Source organism: Falco cherrug, chromosome 4, assembly GCF_023634085.1.
Source record: "Falco cherrug isolate bFalChe1 chromosome 4, bFalChe1.pri, whole genome shotgun sequence".
Lineage (NCBI taxonomy): Eukaryota > Metazoa > Chordata > Aves > Falconiformes > Falconidae > Falco > Falco cherrug.
Window position 1 is genome coordinate 73,253,143 of NC_073700.1, and position 20,392 is coordinate 73,273,534.

The following is a 20,392-nucleotide window of genomic DNA, read 5'->3' on the forward strand; positions in this document are numbered from 1 at the left end:
AGAAGAACTGGCTGCACTGGGAAGACATGGTAGGGGATGGGAGAGGTGTGATGGGGTTATCAAAGTGGCATAGGCTCTCTGCAGGAAATTACTTTTCATGAGTATGACTGCTGATGGAACAACCTGAAAATTAATTTTTCAAGACCGGGGAATGGCCTGGCCCTCGGACAGTGTGGCATGTGTGTACTTACTTTCCCACTCCTTCTCAGCCAATTGATATTTAGCGCTTCACGAGGAGCTGAAAAGCATTAAAGGAAGGCTTGACAGCAACTCCTGTCTGCCAAATCCAATGCACACCTGATTAGGGCACAGATTAGTATGTTTACTCAGATGAAAGGTTTGCTAAAGCAGGAACCAAAGTAGATGGTATAGAAGGTGCAGGTGATAGATGAAATATTTACACACCAAAAGGATAATGAAATTAGGTGGGTGGTAAAAAAAACCCAACCCTGACCCAAGGGGGTAATGGCAATATGGTTATTAGGAGGGGAATAATTAAATACTTCTATGGTAGGGATAGATGTGGACATCCAGGCCATGTGCAATGTAATATGCTATCGGTTTGATTCCTGCGTACATGGGGCAGCAAGAAGCCAGGTAAGCTTCTACATGAAGACACCGTTTTGAGTATCTTGTCACAGTCACGTGTGCTTTATCTGTTTGTTGGAATAAGCAAGTTAGGACCATATTTTATAGACAATAAATTTGCCCAAGCCTTTGCTACTAAATGAAGCCTCCACAAAACAAGAACAGTGGACATGCTAGCACATTGGTCTTTGGGACAAGTGACTGGTGGCAACCACGGCATTTTCTTAGGCACGAAAGGGATCTGGATTCACATCCCTGCAGAAAAAAAGGCACAATACATTGTTGTCTTGTACATCTGAGTGACCATGTGTTCTGCTGAGCAATCCAGATAAAAGGAAGTTCTTCCAGTTGTGTTTTTGTAAGGAAGACCTGAAAGCAGCCTGTAACTTCAGGGAAGGACTCAAGGTGGTAACTGTATTTAGGGATAAACATGCTACAATTCTACAACACAGTGTCATGGTTTAACTCAGTTGGCAACTAAGTACCACCCAGCTGCTCTCTCACTCACCCCGCCACCCCCGTGGGACGGGGGTGAAAGAAGAAAGAAGGTAAAACTCATGGGCTGAGATAAGAACAATTTAATAACAGAAAAAAATTAAAATATAATAGTAACAATAACAATCGTAATGAAAAGGGGGGCAGGAGGAAGAGAGGAATAAAATACAAGAAAAACGAGTGATGCACCATACAGTTCCTCACCACCTGCTGACCAATGCCCAGCCAGTCCCCAGCCTCTGGCCAGCTCCCTCCAGTTTGTATACTGGGTATAACGTTCTACAGTATGGAACATCCCTTAGGCTAGTTCGGGTCGGCTGCCCTGGCCCTGATCCCCCCCCAGCTTCTTGCGCACCTGCTCACTGGCAGAGCATGGGAAACTGAAGAGTTCTTGCCTTAGGGTAAGCACTACTGAGCAGCAACTAAAATGTCAGCGTGTCATCAACATTACACTAAATCCAAAACACAGCAGTGTACCAGCTACTAGGAAGAAAATCTAACCTACCCCAGCCTAAAGCAGGACACTCATAATTAAATCCTAACATTCCTAAAAAAGGAAAAGCTGCATTGCAGCTCCAGTGGTGCTCCTGGTCTGCTGGTTTAGGCACCTTCCCATTCATCGTCTTGGTTTCCGTGGATATTATTTTTCAGTTTCTAAGTAACACCATGCAGTACATAGGGAGCGCATATGCAAAATTGAAGGCTGTAGTTCTCAGTGGGTGGCCTGGCCTTAGGTCATTTTATAGATTTGTCATTAATTGCTCTGAGCTTGCGTGCCTGTCGAATGACAGTAAGCTTCTTAACTCCTGTCAAAGCTCTTATATGCATAAACATTCCAGGCAGCCAGGCTGTAGCTCCAGCATCACGGTGGCAAGGCCAGTCAGAAGCGCTCTGAACCGGGCCCAGCCTTGTGACCAGTTTTGCAGCTGGAGCTGACTGGAAAATCCACAAAGATGCCTGAAGAGATGGAAACCTCTGCTTCAATAAACCCAGATCTTTCGGGGACGATGCGTTTTACCTCAGGCAGCCTTTGCCAAACCTCAGTGCCCGGCAGCCCTGCTCGGTCAGCTCCCGGGGCAGCGCTCCCGGCCCCGCTGCCGCCCGGCCCCGGCACAGCGCTGCGGGCGGCCCGGCCGGCCCCACGGGCTGCCGCTCGCAGCTGCGGCCCGGGCACCGCAGCGCCAACGGGGACGCGCGTTAACCCGCGCTTCGGAGAGACGGCGGCGTAACCGTGCGGGACTCGCCCTGCCGGGGCGCGGGCCGCCACCCGGTGCCCCCTCCTGCGGCGCCAGCTCCCGCAACCAGCCCGCCCCCGCTGCCGGACCGCAGCCCCCCGCGCAGGGCTGCGCACCTCGGCGGCCCGGCCCCGCCCCGCCCCGCCCCCCGCGCAGCCGGGACGGCCACGCCCGGCGGCCCCCGCCCCTCGCCGCGCATGCGCTAGAGCCGCAAGCGGAACCCCAGCGGCTTGGGTCCGAAACCCGCTATCACCCGCGGGGCGCGCTTATTGGGCAGAGGCCCTTCCTGCGGCTCCTCCAGCCAATGGCCGGCGGGCCTGCACCGAGGAGGCGCGCTGATTGGCCCGATGTTTTCCGGGCCGTGGGTAGGACCGCTCGGGCGGGCGGCCGCCCCCAGCAGGCGCGGGGAGCGCCCCCGCTTCCCGGGAGGGGTGGCAGCGCGCTTGCGCGCGGGGCGGGGGGAAATGGGGCGTGGCGGGCGCGTGCAGCCGCCGGGAGCCGCCCGCCGGGCCACCGACCGCTGTCCGGCCGCGTCCCGCCACGGCACCGCGCGGTGAGTCGCCCCGGGGGCGGCGGCGGGCCCGTTCCTCCGCCCGGGGGCGGGAGGGCGGCCGGCATCCCGGTCAAGGCTCCGCTGGGCTGGGCAGGGGTGGGTGCGGGGGCCGGGCCGGGCCCCCCCCGGCGGCGCGGAGGGCAACGGGCGGGCTCGCCGCGCTCGGCCCCCTCAGGGCAGGAGCCGGCCCCCGCCGCGGCCGCCTCACGGTGTCCGTTTCTGCCCCGCCCAGACCATGTCCAAGTCGCTGAAGAAGATCGTGGAGGAGAGCAGGGAGAAGGGCCAGCCCGAGGTGGACATGTGCGACCGCGGCATCTCCAACATGCTGGACGTGCCCGGCCTCTGTAGGTACCGGCGGCGCGGGCGGGGCGAGCGCGGAAACTTCCTTATTAGTCCCGGGACGCGCCGGGGGCGCAGCCGGGCCTGGGCGGGGGGGCCGGACCGCCCCGCGGCCGCGCTGGGGCTGTCCCGAAGCTTTGGGCGTCGGGGGCAGGGGGGGGATTCGGGGCAGGGGGAAACGCTGCTGCCAGCTCCCGACAGCGCCGTGACGAGCCGCGGGTGTGTGCTGGAGAGTCCCTGCTCCGCTGTGTCGTGGGGAGCTGGGGCTGTCACCTCTGCCCGTCTGCCACCCTGCGCGTTCCCTGACCCTCACTGCTGTCGTTATGGCATTTGAGTGATGGGGAGACTCTGCCTCCTGTCCGCGCTGGCCTCTCCCTGCTGCCAAAGCAAACCCACCAGCCAAGTAGCATCTCCATGGGTTTTTGACAGGGAGTGACAGGCTGGTCTCTGGAGGAGGGTAGGGTAACACTGTGTTACAGATACAGCAATGTCGTACTTTGGGTATTCCGTGATTGCATGTGCTCCCAGAACTGTGACAGTACGTTGTTACCGGTATGTTGCATTTACTGTGAATTAACCACAGCAAATGCAGCGTACCAGTAACAACAACTGTCACAGTTCTGGAGAACGTGTGAATGAAGTGCGAGGCAGGTAACTTTGCCTTGCTTTTGCTTTAGTTAAGAGTACATACAATGTTACGGTGCAACTGATAGGCATTGTGTTGTAAGTTGTGACTGGCTGTAGTGTGCCACAGGCAGAAATCTTCCTGAATGCATGATGTAATGAGAAAAAACCAAAATCTAAACGAATCAACGTTCTTGAAACTCCAGCCATATCCTAATTTAGCTCTTTACTATGTTTTTTTAAACTTGATAGCAACCTAGGGAAAACATAGGCCTGCTGCTGAATGAGGTAGGTGCCCTGGTGACGAAGCATACAGAGGTGGTGGAGTTACTGAATGCCATCTTTGCTTCAGTCTTTACTGCTAAAACCACCCCTCAGGAATTCTGAACCCTGGAGGCAGGAGAGAAAATCTGGAGAATGGAAGACTTTCCCTTGGTTGAGGAGAATTGGGTTAGAGATCATTTAGGCAAGCTTGACATGTGCAAATCCAGGGGCTCCAATGGGATGCATCCATGAGCGCTGAGGGAGCTGGCAGATGTTATTGCTAAGCCACTCTCCATCAGCTTTGAGAGGTCATGGAGAACAGGAGAGATGCTTGAGTACTGGAGGAAAGCCAGTGTCACTCCAGCCTTCAAAAGGGGGCAAGAAGAAGGACCCAGGAAACTACAGGCCAGTCAGTCTCACCTCTGTCCCTGGAAAGGTGATGCAGCATCTCATCCTGGAGGTCATTTCTAAGCATGTGGAGGAAAAGAAGGTTATCAGGAGTGGTTAACATGGATTCACCAAGGGGAAACCATGCCTGACCAGCCTGATAGCCTTCTGTGATGGAATGACTGGCTGGGTAGATGAGGGGAGAGCAGTGAATGTTGTCTCGCTTGACCTCAGCAAGGCTTTATGTGTCTCCCATAACACCCTCATAGGTAAGCTCAGGAAGCGTGGAGTTGATGAGTGAGGACAGTGAGGTGGATTGAGAGCTGGCTGAATGGTAGAGCTCGGAGGGCTGTGATCAGCCACACAGAGTCTGGCTGGAGGCCTGTAGCCAGCGGTGTGCCCCACAGGTCAGTACTGGGTCCAGTCCTGTTCAACTTACTCAGCAGAGACCTGGATGAAGGGACAGAGTGTACCCTTGGAAGGTCGCTGATGTTAGAAAGCTGGGAGGAGTGGCTGATGCACCAGGAGGCTGCGCTGCCATTCAGCGAGACCTGGGCAGGCTGGAGAGTTGGGTGGCAGTGAACCTGATGAAGTTCAGCAAAGGCAAGTGTAGGGTCCTGCGCCTGGGCAGGAACAACCCCACGCACCAGCGCAGGCTGGGTCTGACCTGCTGGAAGGCAGCTCTGCAGAGAAGGACCTGGGAGTGCTGGTGGGCAGCAACTTGTGCGTGAGCCAGCAGGGTGCCCTTGTGGCTAAGAAGGCCAGTAGGATCCTGGGGTGTGTTAGGAGGAGTGTGGCCACCAGGTCGAGGGAGGTGATCCTGCCCCTCTACTCTGCTCTGGCGAGGCTGCATCTGCCGTACTGGGCTCCCTGGTTTGAGAGGGAACTGCTGGAGAGGGTCCAGTGGAGGGCTGTGAAGATGAGGGGCCTGGAGCATGTCCCTAATGAGGAAAGGCTGAGAGAGCTGGGCTGTTCAGCCTGGAGAAGAGAAGACAGAGGGGATCTTATCAACGTGTATGTGTATCTTAAGGGCATGTGCCAAGAGGCTGGGGCCAGGCTCTTTAGCAGTGCCCAGCAACAGGACAAGAGGCAATGGGCGCAAACTGAAGTACAAGAAGCTCCTTCTGAGTATGAGGAAGAACTTCTTTACCCTGAGGGTGACGGAGCACTGGAACAGGCTGCCCAGAGAGGATGTGGAGTTCCCTTACCTGGAGATATTCAAAACCCACCTGGACGTGATTCTGTGCAACCTGCTCTAGGTGAACCTTCTTTAGCAGGAGGTTGGACTAGATGATCCCCAGAGGTCGCTTTCAACCCCAACCCATTCTGTGACATATGAACTCATGTTAAATAGAAAGCTTCACTGTATTTCCATTGGATGAGCAGTTGTTTGAGAGAAAGTAGTGTTTAGCTCTCACTTAACTACAGACTCATTTTCAGAACTGTACTTACCCATTTCAGACAAACTAATGCATTAAGAGTGTGGGGCAGTGACAGGGTACTCTTGCGTTTGTGAAGTAGACATGGTGCCTGCTGTCAGCACTAAGACACAGGACTGATTAGCCAGCTTTGTTCTTTCAAATGGTGGGGATGGGTGGGAAGGTAATGTTAAAACACATCAGTAATGCTAAAGTAAAAAAAAGCTTTTCTTGTGCAAAGACTGTTCTGGGTTTGTTGTGTAGGCAGGGTCAGGGACCACAGTGTGCGACACTGTGGTCCACAGCTGGACCTTGATACCAAGTTGCTAATCAAGCATCTGAAGCTTTTTTGGCAGGGAGATCCCTACATGAAGTGTAGACTTGTTGGTACCCTAGTCACACTGCATCAGAGAGGTCTCTGTGCAGATAGTCTTGGTGCATACCATGTGACTTGGTTTGTGTGGGGACTTGGGGCCTTCTCCAATTTGAGAAGGAAGTTAGGGGAGGGAGCAATGACTGGTTTCTGTTTGGTCAATTGAGACCACTTGTAGCTTCAGGTATTCTGCACTCTGGCAGAGAATTTTTTTTTGTTTATCGCCAAGGTATTTGCCACTTTGCCTCTGGAGAAGGAATAGTTTCCTCCAAATATACCTTAAAAAAAGTAACAAATAGGTATTACCTCTGGATTTTGGGTAACTGTTAGAGAAAATGTTAAACTTGTTTTCTAATCCTCTTATCTGACTCCTAATGGATGATTTTTTCTAGTATAGATCAGGTGTTTTGGGTTTCTCTGGCTCTCAGAACTGGCAGGGAAGCTATATGAGTCTGACTTTGTGCCTTCCCTTCTAGGTGTGTTTGATAGCTTTCCAACGTGTTGCAGTGTTAGAACTTGTCTTTTCAGAAACTTTGGTTTTGGCATGAAATAAAGATCTTTGTTAAAATCAGCCATCATGATTCATGCCTAGTGACAGTTCTTTCACAGTATCTTTCTTCTATGAGGGCCACTTGCAGATGTTCAGAGATTAGAATAAGTTTAGGTTATGATTAGAGGGAACATTTTGGTGGTGATTTCCCTGGTTTTGGCCATTTAAGGACGTTAACTAGGTTGCAGGATATTCCTAAGTTACTGTGGTCAGTAGCCCCTGATAAGGGATTTCATCTCATGTAATAATTTAATGGTTGTGAATGCCCCTCCCACAGTGGCCAGTAACTCTTAAAGTAAGCTGCTCTGTAAAATCAAGAAAGGACCAAGCCTTGTCCCACTGCATATTTGAGTACTTGCTGCAGAGTGGCAGGGCAGTGGATTCATACTTAAGCTTTCTTTAACTTAATGCACATAGAGTTAATGCAGACACAAGGGTTTGGAACAGTGCACCGTGTAGCATCTGCTCAGTGTGCCAATCCTCTTCCTTCAGGTGCAGACCTAATCTTGTCGTGTGTGTTTAAAGAAGAAAAATCCTAAGTGATCATAGAAAACTGGTGTTATATGGGGGTAGAGAGAGGAGAAAAGGGAAAGGGGAATATATGCCCTGACTTGGATAGGGTTCTCTTTGCAGTCTAGTGAATGACTTGCTACGGTACAGGGCAGCCACTCGTACTTTCTTTTAGTTTGACTTCCACCTTCTGTAGCAGCTGTGGGAGAGGCAAAACAGACCAAACTTGCCTTTGTCAGATACCAATGTATCTTTCCACGTCCAGGTGAAATACCTTTCCTAGCTGGATGGAGATTGACACTCTGTATTTGAAACTATCTTCAGCTAGCTTAGACCTAGAAGCTTGACAACCTCTACATCTCTTCCTGCTTCTGTGTTTAGTAAAGGGAGAGGGGAGTTACCAGCTTGTTTAAAACGTGGTGTTCAGATTTACGAAGAAGAGTTCAGGAGTTCCTGAACCACCGCTTGCTCAGGAGTTCATGAATGCCATTAGCAGCTGAGTTCTATTTTTGGAATATTCCTCAAATCCAGCCACTTCCGTGTTTTCTCCTAATGACTTAAAAGTACAAACTAGAATTGTGCTACAGGCTTTCAGGGCACCTGAATTTTTGAGGCTTTCAGAAATGTAGTATGATAACTCTTTTCAAAGATTTTCTATAGGAAAAAAAGGTTTCATTTGTGACTAAAAATATCCCTTTATCTAGGTGTTCTGTGCTTTAGCTCATCATAATAAGGCAAAGACCATGTGAAACAGTTTTAAACTTTAAAGGCTTTTCTTATTGTTCTAGCATGCGATAAAACAAGTGTTACACCATTTGTGAGCACAGCTATGCTATAGTGGTGCATCCATACATGAATAGTCTTAGAAAGTGTCTTTCCCTATGGAAGTGGTCTAATGTATTGGGTTTTTTTTTTTAATTCCATGTAGTAAAATAAATAGAGCATATTTGTTTACAAAGCAGTCAGCATGGAGAGGTAATGATAGAGAGCATTAATGTATGTCCTGTAGCGTGGACAGTCAAGTTCAGGAAATAGGGCATGCCTTTTCCCTAGCTTGATGGTTAGGGTGTTTATTGGTAGGACTTTAAACAGCCATCAACAATTATGGAATTGTTCTTGGAGTAGGGCCTGGTCTCTAATCTCTCATTTATGTATCTTTAAGTGATCGATATGGAGAAGCTATGAATTAAGGAATTATTTTGGCCAAATAACTTGAAGACATCTGCTGTTCTGTAGTCTTGTCAGGGAAGGAATATTGGATGAAATCCTATTTACTCTGTAAGTGTTAATTTGCTCTCGTTATCATTCCATCTGTAAGCTATTCATATCTTACATAAGTACATGCTGGTGTGGTAGGAATTAACATGCCTGGAATTAATTATCAGAAAGTTAATGTTGATACAGTTGTCCGCTCCTAAAATAACTAAAGCACAGAAGATGGAGGGGCAGGCTACTTGTAAGTCATTTTGTACGATACTGCAATGCTCGTGCTGCATTAGCTTCCTCCAACGGCATGGACAATGTCTTATCTTGGTTCAGCAAGGTCTCTGGAGTCTTCCTGTTTTGGCTTTGTTTTTTCCTTTTAAAGAAATATAATTAAGGCAAGTCTTGTGATATAAATATTTATATGTAAAGCTGACTTGCAGTGCATAGCAGCACTATATGAAAAGGCTTGATACTAAGGCCAAAAGGGAAAAGCTGAAGTATTCTTCCCTTGAGCCACTCCATTTCAAAGCAATAGTAATGAGAATTTATAGTTACTATGCAAGTAAATTGCTCTGGCAAACGGTAGTGTCCTGAAACTCAGACTTCTGTGTGGATGGATATTGGTGCGTTCTTGAAATCAAATTAAGTCATTGGCTGTATGCTAATTACTGTAACGTTAACAAGGCATATGAGGTCTTGCAGTCCTCAAGGACCTGCTTCTTGGCGTCTAGGGGCTCCCCTGGTGGCATCATAGAGAGGTTATAGTACTTCTTCTGTGGGAATTGCAGTGCCTTTTGGATCTCAGGGGATGGCACTCAGGGTGGATTCTCTGACCTGTTGAGTGATCCTCAGCGAGTGAGTCCTGCTAGTTATGCTTACCTGAGCTGCGTATATCCAAAGCAAAATGGCCCCACCGGGCCCCTTTCCGCCTTCTAGATGTTACTTGGGAATCTTAATTAGTTGCTTAAGACAGATGCCTTTAGTAGAAGAGCTGATAATTTAGTTGTCATGCAGAATTGACTTTATATATAGGATGAGGAAAGCCACAGTCAGCTGTTCCCACAGCACAGTCCTTTTCACAGGAGTAGGCGAGTGGCAGCGTCCTGAAAAACGTGTTATTTCCAGAGGCTGGCTGTTTCCACACAGGTCAGTTTAATGGAAGTGAGCAAATTCCCCTCCTTGTAAGTAGTGACCAAATACCACTTTATATCTAGTCTTCCTTTCCTAAAATGCTTGTAAATCTGTGTCTGAACTGGTAGTAGCTGTGGACCTTTCAAGACTGAAAAATCTTTTTTGTATCGATATGGCTAAAATGCTGCTGGAAGTAGTCCAGAGCACAGATGCCTGAACCTCTGCTCTTTTCAACATCATATGAGGATGTTGCCTTTTCATTTCTTCAGGGCACGTCGGCCTGCTTTGCAGGTCAAAGATGCAGTGGGGTTCTTTGTCACATGGATAGTGGGCTTTAGTCAAATTTGGACAGTAAAGTCCAGATTTAAATGTCTTTGGTCTAGGGATTTTAGGGATTTTGGCCTTGAAATTGTTGATGTTGGGACTTCGTTCTGTATAGACAGACATGTGAGAAGAAACCCTTCTGAAAATATACTCAGTTGAAGAAGACAGTGATATGACAAATTAGGAGAGGGAGTAGTGAGAATAATGCTTGTAAGATTATGTTGTTAAAGGCCAGCAGTACACATGGCTTGATGGTTTATTCAGCAGGTTTACCTTTAAAAACGAGATATGCAGAGAACTTTGTATGGTACTTAAATTCAGCAGCGAGTTTGATGTTAAGAAGACCTGAGTCTATAGCCCCAAAGCTTAACTGCCCTTAAGTAAGCATCCTCACTTCCTATGTGTAGAAATTAGGAAGTCATGTCAGGAAAGGGTCACCATATGCGTACACATGGATTAGATCATCGTCTGTCTCAGTTATCTATTAGTAAAACACTTCCTTTTCTCACTTTTGTTTCTTGGTTCAGTCTCTAAGAGATCCAAAGCAGGTACTGGCATGTGTGCTGCTGTCTAGCACTCAGTGCAGTTCAGTGACTTTGTACTTCTGTGGTGCAAGTCAGTCATGTGAAAGTAGTGTCTCCTTCTAAGCTGTTTTCTTGCAGGAGTTAGAAATATTATTTGATATCTTTTTTCTTTGAATTAAATCTTGAGCTCAGAAACTGAAAATCCTAAATGCTACCTTTAGTCTCTATGAGTTGTCGTTCTGATTTGTATGCTTTAAATGGTTGTTTCACTGAGCGGGGTGGGGTGGGATCAGGACTGCTTCCTCACCACTACCTTAAAGAGTTTTATTTCGATAACCTTGGACATGTCAAGCCTTAGTGTCAACAAATAATCATTCATAGAAATCATATCCTCTTCACAGAAGAGGTAGTTCATAGTCGGAAAAGAGTTGAGAAAGGCCTATCAAATTTAGTTCATATATATATATGAACCTTTCCTCATGTAGTTTCTCAGTTGGTCTACCTGCTTATTAAGAGGTACATGATGGGGGTTGCTGGGTTTAGTTGAACAAAGTCCATTATGGACTCAAACAAAGGAAAGAACAGATTATCTGAATTTTGGATTCTGGCCTGAAGCTGGCAAAGCTCAAGGCAAAACTAGAATGAACTATCAAGGCCACAGAATTGTGGTGACAGGTGTCTTTGTTCTGCTTTAATAAACCAAAGGAAGGATCAACTTCAAAGGAAAAAAGAAATAGTGCAAAAGTTCTCTTGGAACTGACTCTGTGCCTGGCCACCTGATTTGACTTCCCAGTCCCTGCACCTGCAGTTCAGCAAGGATGTTGCAAACCTTTGCCTGGCAGCAGCGATGCAGGGGTCCCACCTGGTAGGAGGCCAGTTGTCTGTTGTGCTCAGGGTGAGGTGCTAATTTTTTAGTGTGGAGGTGAGGTAGTGAGAGTTGGTTGTCTTCTGCTGCCATAGTTCAACGTCTCTGCTTTAAACCCCAATCTTAAAGTGAGGTGGAAGCAACTTTATACAGTATCAAAAAACAATAATAGATTTTTTTGAAAATGCAGATTAAACAAAATCTTTACATTCTGATACGACTGTCATGGGAAGGGCAAAGGAGAAATTCTGAAATGTTCCTGTACCCCAGATCTTCAAGAACAAAGCTGGAATGCCATTTCCTGGTTCTGATGCCAGCAGCCAGAGCCCAGCTCTTTGTAATGTGCCACACTTCAGCCTTAAAGGCACTCTTCAGCATCCTTAATGTGGAAAGCTGCCCGGCATGCAGGTGTGGTGGCTGGTAAAGGCACCGTGATGTAGCTAGTCTTCACCGCTGCCACTGTGAGACAGACTGAGAGTACAAAGCTGATGGAAGACTTTGGTACATGCTGTGTGCTTTTTTCCTGCCTTTTTGATAACCTAGGATTTTATTTGAACGTTTGAGGCTTAAGGAAGATACTACTTGACTAATTGGACATTTCCTTTATTGGCTTATGAGAGCGAAAAGGGCCCTCTTGGACGGGAGGCCATTACGTTGGTAGGCACACAAGCCGTTTGAGTTGTAATGACAATGTCCATTACTCTCCTTGTGGGCTAGGAGGAAACAGGCTAGGGCAGAGTAGGCAACTCCACTGCCTGGCAGGAAAAAGTTTGTGTCTCTTTTAATACAGTAGAGCAAGGCTGATTTCTTGTTGATGCTGGTGAGTCTAGGCAAAGCCTCTGAACTCTGGAATGGCTTGTTTCTTAAGTTAAATGCAGGAAAAGGTGTATTTTCCTGGCATTATTGGTGTCAGTTTGGATCTGGCTCTGACCTAGATTAAGGTGCCTTGGAGCTGGAGTTGCCAGACTAGAGCACTTCTCAGGATGCCAGCTGGTAGGGTTGCCCTTATGGTGTTGTGTTCTTACTAGTCAGGGTTGGATATAAAGGGCCCATGGAATGTTGACTTTTGCTGATTGTCACAGCTATAAAATACCTAAACCAAGAGAAATAAATGCATAAGGAGTCCTTAGGCATTTATTCACAAGCTTGTAACTATCTCTAGCATGTTCTCTCTTTTTTTTTTTTTTTGGTGTAATTTGCATTCCTATATTTAGCTATATGTGCAAGTAATCAATAGTGTTAAATGGTTGCTTACGGTTCAGATGCTGATGTGTCTTTCGTGTTTTACTGCTTGGAGCTCTTTGTGCAGGCTGCTGTTCTTGTCTGCCCTTTAGTGCTGGTTTTTCTACAATACTCTTACAGACTTTGTATGGGCTTCTTTCTCTGTCCTGTTCTGCTTTGTGAGGTGGTGCAAGCAGTACTTGGAGTGCTCATATTTTAGGAGAAATTCAGGATGGGTGCACTGTTTCTTCCTTTCTCCTCCCTGCCTTTCCTTCCTCCACAACCTGCAGTCGCACAGGGAACTGTGGTGATGCTTCTCTTTCGTTTTTTTTTTTTGTTGGTTTTTTTGTTGTTGTTTTTTTTTTAAGACTGAACTTTCCGATCCATTTCTGCCTTTGAGTGACTGCTTTCATTCTGCTAACAGGTTATATTTGCCTGTGGTAGGTAAGTTATGAGCTTTCAAGGGTTAGCTGAAACAGGTTGCTATATCACTACTTAAAAGCTCTCCAAGCTCTTTCCTCCAAGTTGCAGTTTAGTGAGTATTGATTAGCGTGGCCAGTTTTCACCCATGCTCACCAGGATATCTTTGTTCCCAAAGGCAGCAAGACCTCTGTGGGATGTCTCTGGACTAATGTTAGTGATGTTCATTAATCAAGGAAAGCTCTGAGGGATGAGAGAGGTAGCACTACAACTGTCCTTCAGGCTGGAGAAGTTCCCAACTGCGTAGGAGGTCCAGCCGGGTGGTTCCTAGAGCTGTTCTGAAGTGGCTACACTGGAAGTAAGGAAAAGGTGTAGGGGAGGAAAATCTCTCCGTTTTTCTAGTGCAACAAACCCTTTTATGGGGAAGGGAAAAAAGTTTAAGAACACTTTCAAGGTGTGAGTTTCTCCCCTGTCTATTTAGGATATTTTTCTGATCAGATACCATTGTCAATTACAGGCTTTGGAGCTTCAAGGGAAAGCGGTGTTGTGGCGGGTGGAGGTAGGCAAGAAGCGATGTAAAGGACGAAGAAGTGTAGAGGGAGTGCCGGTCTCTGTAGCCCCCCTATGCCCCACGCCTGTTTGTTCAATAAGGTGGAATCTGAGGGACTTTGATCAATTGGGTCATTCGTTTAATTTGAATAAATATTTCATGTTGTTACCTGGCCGTTCAACATGCAACAATGATGCTAGTCTGCTGCTGTCCTTTGTGGATGTGAGGTTGTAAATGCAGCTGTTGGTACTTGGGACTTAAATCTAGCAGTGATTTGATAGTGAATTTGGAATATGTGGAAATGTAAGTGCTTGTGTGGCTTGTGTTCTGTTGGGTTAAATGTTTGAGTACCTATCAGTTTTCGCTTGGGAAGCATTCAAAGGTCAGAAATGAGAAAAGTGTTTATGAGTCCGGAACCAAACTCCTGCTGGGAGGCACCAGTACTTACTGCTCCAGTTGTGTTTGATGCAGTAACAGAAAGGTGAACTAAAGAGGCAGAGTAGTAGCTGGCTATGTCCTGAAGTCTTGAGCTTGTCTTGTTTATTGTGTTATTGTACATGGATCTGGGGTTACTGGAGCAGAGGGAATAACTTGCCTCTTTTTTTTTTAGGCTGAAAAAGATACAAACTCCCTGTTGCCATGTCTGTAAATGAACTTCTCTCTCTTCACTTGCAGTTACGTTGTCTCATATCACCCAGCTGGTTCTGAGTCACAACAAGCTCACAAGTAAGTATACTTCTGTTTTCAGACTTCATTACCCACAGTTGAGCAATGTTGAAAAGCTGACACTGCTAGTTTGGTGTTTTGTTTATAGACTGCAATGTCACTGTTCAGAGTGCTTCTTGGTGAAGCATTTTGTTAAAAATAAAGAGGTTAAGGATGTGACTTAGCAGCTATGTTCAACATGCCTTTCCAACTTCACTACAGATCTGCCATGTACCTGGAAGATCTGTAATTCTGTCTTGTTACCAGTTCAGCCGAGAATCCATTCCCTGCCATGGCTCTGAAATCCTTATGTTTAGGTGAAGACTTATGCATTTTATTTTTAACTGTACCAGAAATGATAGAGTTTGCATTTTAGTAGACGGATAATTAATTTGACCGAAGACAAGTGAGAACAAATTACAACTCTGCATTATATCTATAACGAAACATGTGAGCAACGCCAACTGAATGTGAGCTTTGGGCATGAAAGTCAAGCAGTCAACTTCTGTCAAAACCAAGCTTTTGAGTATAAGCTGTCATGCTTGTGCTGCACACTTCAGTTATTACCTTGTGGATCCTACTTCCCATAGTAAAGAAGCTCTTAAGTGAGGTGATGGTGAATAGCATGTCACAAGAGCAACCTAAGTGTGAGATGAGACTTAGTGGAGGCAGATATCAGACTGATTTTTGCAAGGCAAAAAAATTGGTTTTTTGTAGGAGCATGCTTCAGGCTTACCCATCAGTGACTTGTGCAAATGTTCCTGCTTCTTGGTTGTTGAAATACAAGCAGTGAGTTTCATCTAAACCTTGTTACTATGAATCATCTAAAAGGAAAAGAAGTGTTGGTTTTGTTGATGTTCTGCTTGTCCTTGTCTGCGCTCTGCCTTTGCCAGTGGATTGCTATCTCAACCAGTCCTTCCTTTTTTTGGAACTGAATTTTTTAAGAGTATGTGAAATAGGGAGGTGAATGGAACCTCCAAAGGGGGTGCATGTTGAAGAGCTGACTAGGTAGGTGCTTTGGCTTGTATCAGACTATACCTGAGGAAGCCTTTACAAATTGAGATGGGTTTAAAGAAAAAAAAAAAAACCAACAACCAAAAACTACAAACCAACCAACTGATAAAATCCAACATATCAAACTTTAAACTACTTGCTGCATGAGCTGTAAGATGGTATGTGCTATTTAAAACATGTATTAACGCAAAAATCTCACTTAAGGCTCTAAACATTTGCAGAGGATTAAGCATGAGGAAAAAATGAAAATATTCTTAGATTCTAGCACATAAACATTTCTTCTCTGGATGCAGTTTATTGGGTACTAATGTATATCTTAAAGGGTTTGTAGCATTAGTGAATAGATAAAATTATGGACACTATGTGAGTGGCTGTGAGAGGTATGAATTAGTTATTCTAGGCCCTGCTTCTGATTGCGTAGTGTCCTCTAGACTGGCATCTTGCCATTTGTTTTTGTCCCTATTGTAGTTTTCGAAGACATCTCTCTTTATAAATATGACCAGCAATGTACAGCCATCTAACATGTAAACGATCACCAGTGGGTAAATTCAGGGGCAAATTCAGGCAGGGAGAATCATAAGCATTAACCACACAGCTCTACCTGTGGTTTAGGAGGTCATGGAGTTACCAATAGCTGCTTTGGGAAACCATTATGGTAAACTTGCTTTGGGCGTATTGCCCTCTGGCATCTGTTATCAGCCACTGATGGAACTGGGTTACAGGGCCACCCAGCTGGTGGCTTTTGTGTTCCCTCAGGTCACTGCAAGGAGACACCTGTCTCTGAACTTGAGCTGCTTAAAAGCTAGGTAGTTAGTTGTATCTAGCCACTTCATCTTTTTCTGCAGCTTTTGGAGGGCTGCAGGCACCCTGAGGTAGCAGTTCATTCTGCACACTCTGTCTGTTGCTTTGTGGTCAGACAACTCATCCGATTTGGGTACCTAGTGCTGTGAGGCAGAATTTCTCTCTAGCGTCGATTATTTGTGCTGGTGTCATCTTTCTGTATGGCTGCTTGCCTGGCACAAGGATGAAACAGGTTGTAAGCATTACTCTTGGTAAACTTGACTATTCTTTCTTTGGGATTTGCAAAAATCCTACAACTTTGAAAGGTAACAGACTTTGAAGGACTTAATCTCCCTGTGATACCTTAAAAATCTTAAATGTAGCTTAAGGGTGAGTTCAGCTGAACACACGACTGTCTGGGTAGGTAGCAGATACCTACCTTGCTCTGAGGAAGAGAAGACAGGCTGAAACTCTTGCAAAGAGACTTGAATCATGGTACCTTGGCTGTCTGAGAACTGAGCCTGTGGAGGGTTACGTGCTTCAGCATGAGCACCAGAACTCAAGCTAAGTAACCAGCCGATGTCCTAGCTATGAGTTCTAGCTGTAGACCAGACTAGGGGAGGAAAAAGATAGGGTAATAAGAGGTGTCCAAGAAGCATGTGTTCAGGGTGACTTTATTAAAGAAAAATTGGGAGTTCACCATTTATTTAAAGTAGCTTCATTTTTCAGAATAACAGTTTAAGGATTGCCACTACTATAAAATTGTATTTATGTTAATTCTCAAATTTTAATTACTTTTTTCTTCTAAAGTAGCCCTTAGATCAGCAGTCTGCAAGTGTATCTGTTCGCTCAGCCAAGGGATTCTGTTAGCCTTTCTAACTGCTGTGTTTGGGTTTCTTTTGTGGGAAGGTAAAACCACTGCTTCTCCCCAGAAGTAACTCATCAAGTCTGAAACTTACTATTCTTTCACAAATTGATGTAGACATTTAAATAGACAGCACACATTTTTAAAAGGCTAAATTTCAAGTTCATATTCTCGTATTTGACACTGTTGACCTAATCTTTTAAGCTGTGTAATTAATTGTCTTAGCAGATTGTTCTTAAAATGACTAGGAAGCTGGTGGCAGTGACACTTGACATGCTACACTAAGGTCATATTAGCATCTTCTACTAGTTTTCTGCCATTTAAATGAGTGTTCCCCTTGCTTTTTTTTCTGCTGTTTAGAGTAAATATGTCTATCTGGAAGAATAAATACATGTAAAAACAGGATATGCATATTTTTATGTAACCACAGTTCATATTTTTGCTAGCAAACTCTTAAAAGTAAAGTCTCATTAGCAAGTACGAGGACTGCACTATTAAATCCATCATACTGCTTAGAATATTTTTGTGGCATCCTTTTTGTTAATGTTTTTAGTATGCCATTCATACTGGTCGTGCTTTTACATTTACATGTCTAAATCATTCATTATCAGGAGTACTCAGATCCACTCTGGAGAACATTAGGCTGGTTTTTTTTCAGCTGTCTGAAGCTGCGCTAATGGAGGAGTCTTGAACTGGCCGCTTCTGCTCTAGGTAGCTTCTGAAACAGTTGAATCTGTCCTTGGCTGCTTGATGAGAACTTCTGTGTTTCAAAATCAGAAGCAAAACTCTATGGGAAGCTAAATTCCTGAGATTCTGCAGTCTCGTTGAACCAGTTGCTGCGTAAGTGACAAACCTGGGATGATTCCACCTTGGGGTCTCCTGTGACAATCCAGTTGAAAGCAGAGGGAGAAAGTGTGTATTTGTGTTTTTTCTTAAGTTAGCGTAGACATATGGGCCATGTCTCCATATATTGTACTGGGTGTTTTTCATTCCGTCATTTAGTGATTTGAAACCTTCTATTCAGTAATACAGCCGAGAAGCAGAATTAAAGCGTCATGCTTATGCTGTTAGCCTGCATATGTTGTCTGATCCTGACCCAGGTATCTTTTGAACCCATTGGCTAACACCAAAATAAATGGACTAGAAGTCCTGACAAATGTTCCTCAAATTTGTCATGTGGCTGAATGATAGAGATCTCCCTTCAGTGTGGTGGATTGATTTGGGTGGATGTGACCAAGTTATCTTTGTTCCATGTCTTTTGATGGTAGCTGGGGCATGTAGCGGTGACAGGTGGCATTCACTTCTGGCTCAGTGGGATTGTTAATAGGACATACATAAATAAATCGGAGTAGCTGTGCTGGAGGGGGTACAGAGGGAGTTGGAACCACAGGACATACTTCTGAAGAAGCCATGCTTGATGAGTTTGGACAATCACAAGTCCTGTTTCTGCATTTTCTGTGCAGCAGTAATAATGTTTGTGGGTATCCATTCTACTGGTTTGTGCACTTCTACTTAGGACTACTTCACCCAAGTTTGAGTGGAACTTGAAGCCTGCAAGTGGTGTTGGCCACTTGCTCTTTCTGACACCCCTGTGTGGGATGGAAGTGAACTTAGGATGTTGGTGTAGATACGCATGTTTTGAAGGGCCAGCCAGCGTGCTTCCGCTTACGTTGCTGCTGGGGTGGCATGCCACTCGCCTGTTATGCTGTGCTTGGTTTCCAACAATTCGGACTGTACTGAGGCTTCTGAAGTTTTGTGTTAAGGAACTTCTCATAGAAGTTCTGGAAATCAAACTTGGTCCTACTTTGTTCATATGTCTTCAGCTAGAGTTTGTAGTTTTGTAATGGTTCTGGGGGACAGGTTGGGAATTGTAGGATACTGGGATGTCTGAGGAGCTCAGGTCAGGGAGAGGAAAAGCATATTGCCAGGTCTGACTGTCTTTTTCTACTCTGGAACTTGCCTCATGTTGTTCCAAGTAGGATTGTTTGGAGCTGTGGGAGACTGTAAAATACGTGAGTGAGTATGAGGGTTTTTTTTCCAGCTGGCAAAAAGGTTTAAAGGTTTGTGTCACACTGTCCTGAGGGCTTAAGTTTTGTGTGTGGGGGTTTTTTTTGGTTTTTTTGTTTTTTTTTTTTTTTTTTTATAAATTGGTTGCACTAGAACATTAAATGGCTACCTTTGGGGGAGGGGGAAAGAAAAGTACCTTTGCAGGCTCAAACTGAAGTCAGGAGGGCTAACCTGTTAGGCTTCACCTTTTGGTCCCCTTATGCCACTAGACTTGGAAGTGAGCAATAATTGGAGCAGAATTCGCAGCAGAGGAACTCCCGCTTCTAAAGGAAACTGAGCACACACATCGTGGCTTACGCCTTACCTCACTTTTCCTTGCAGGCAGCTGTTTGTGAACTATTTTGCCATTAAGTATGCATCGGTACTCAAACTTCTAGACCTTAGCTCAAGGTATTTTCCAGCTACCTAAAGCATATACAAAATTTCACATCCACTAAGTGTAGTCACACTTAGTATCCTTGTTATGCTGATGAGGTTTGACAATTAAAATCCCTGTACTACATCATGAATAGGAAGTGTGCTTGAAGAGCTTTCAGAAGCTGAGGTTAACTGTGGTCCATCCCAGGTGTGCACAGAGGGGAAGATGTGACTGGAAAGCAGGCTGGGATGTTAAAAGTTACTTCAGCATTGACAACAGGTACGAGTGCCGGTCATCAGTACTCGGTATGTGCACAACTATTAGACTGCCAACTTGATGTGGTTTATTTTCACTTATTTTGGGGATATGCTGTACGTTTTTGATGGCTTGTAACTATTGTAACAGTTATTTGACTTGTCTGCCTGAGGTGAGTAATTGATGTTGTAAGCATCAGGGGATATTCAGAGATCGCAGCTTTTCTGTCATTCTCCGGTCGCACCTGGAGCCCCCGAGTGCTTCTGCTGTCGGTGGAAACACTGGTGTTACGGGCTGTGTCCGCTAGGGGTCACTGTTTAAATAGCTTTGGTAGTTCCTTTGGTGGGAAGACGCTAAACGCTCCCGGTAGCAATCAGCCTGCCTGGTGGTTGGTGGTGGACAGCTGCTCAGTTTTTGCTGTTCTCCTTGGTCTCCTTAACCTCAGGTGATCCTGTGCTTGCCAGCTTCGCCGTAATCTTGTACTGCCTTTAAATGTTCTCAAAAGTTGTCTGCTATTCATCGCTCACTCCTGACTATTTTTCTATTCTTTTGCTCTCGTGCTCTGATTCCTTGCCTAATGTTATAAAATGTCTGAATGACGAGAGATCGGGAACAACTATTTTTTCCTCAAATTTCCCCTGTATTACCTGATGTCATGTTGTTTGTCCTCTTCTGCCGTTCCTCTGAGCTGCTGTCCTGTACTGTCCTCTGTTCTTTCCACTGCTTCTGGCTTGATTCCCAGGTGTAATGCTTTACATATCTTTAGTCCTT

General features: G+C 45.7%; 1 protein-coding gene across 2 annotated transcripts in view; it reads left to right on the forward strand.

Annotated features, from left to right (window-relative positions):
* Window positions 1-2,713: 2,713 nt before the first annotated feature.
* Window positions 2,714-20,392, forward strand: part of RSU1 (Ras suppressor protein 1) — a 110,207-nt gene continuing 92,528 nt past the window's right edge. For both annotated transcript variants that reach the window (XM_055708921.1, XM_055708923.1), the window contains exons 1-3: window positions 2,714-2,871; window positions 3,104-3,215; window positions 14,253-14,303. In XM_055708921.1, the coding sequence (XP_055564896.1) occupies window positions 3,107-3,215; window positions 14,253-14,303 (160 nt within the window). In that variant the 5' untranslated portion in view covers window positions 2,714-2,871; window positions 3,104-3,106. The remainder of the gene's footprint in view (window positions 2,872-3,103; window positions 3,216-14,252; window positions 14,304-20,392) is intronic.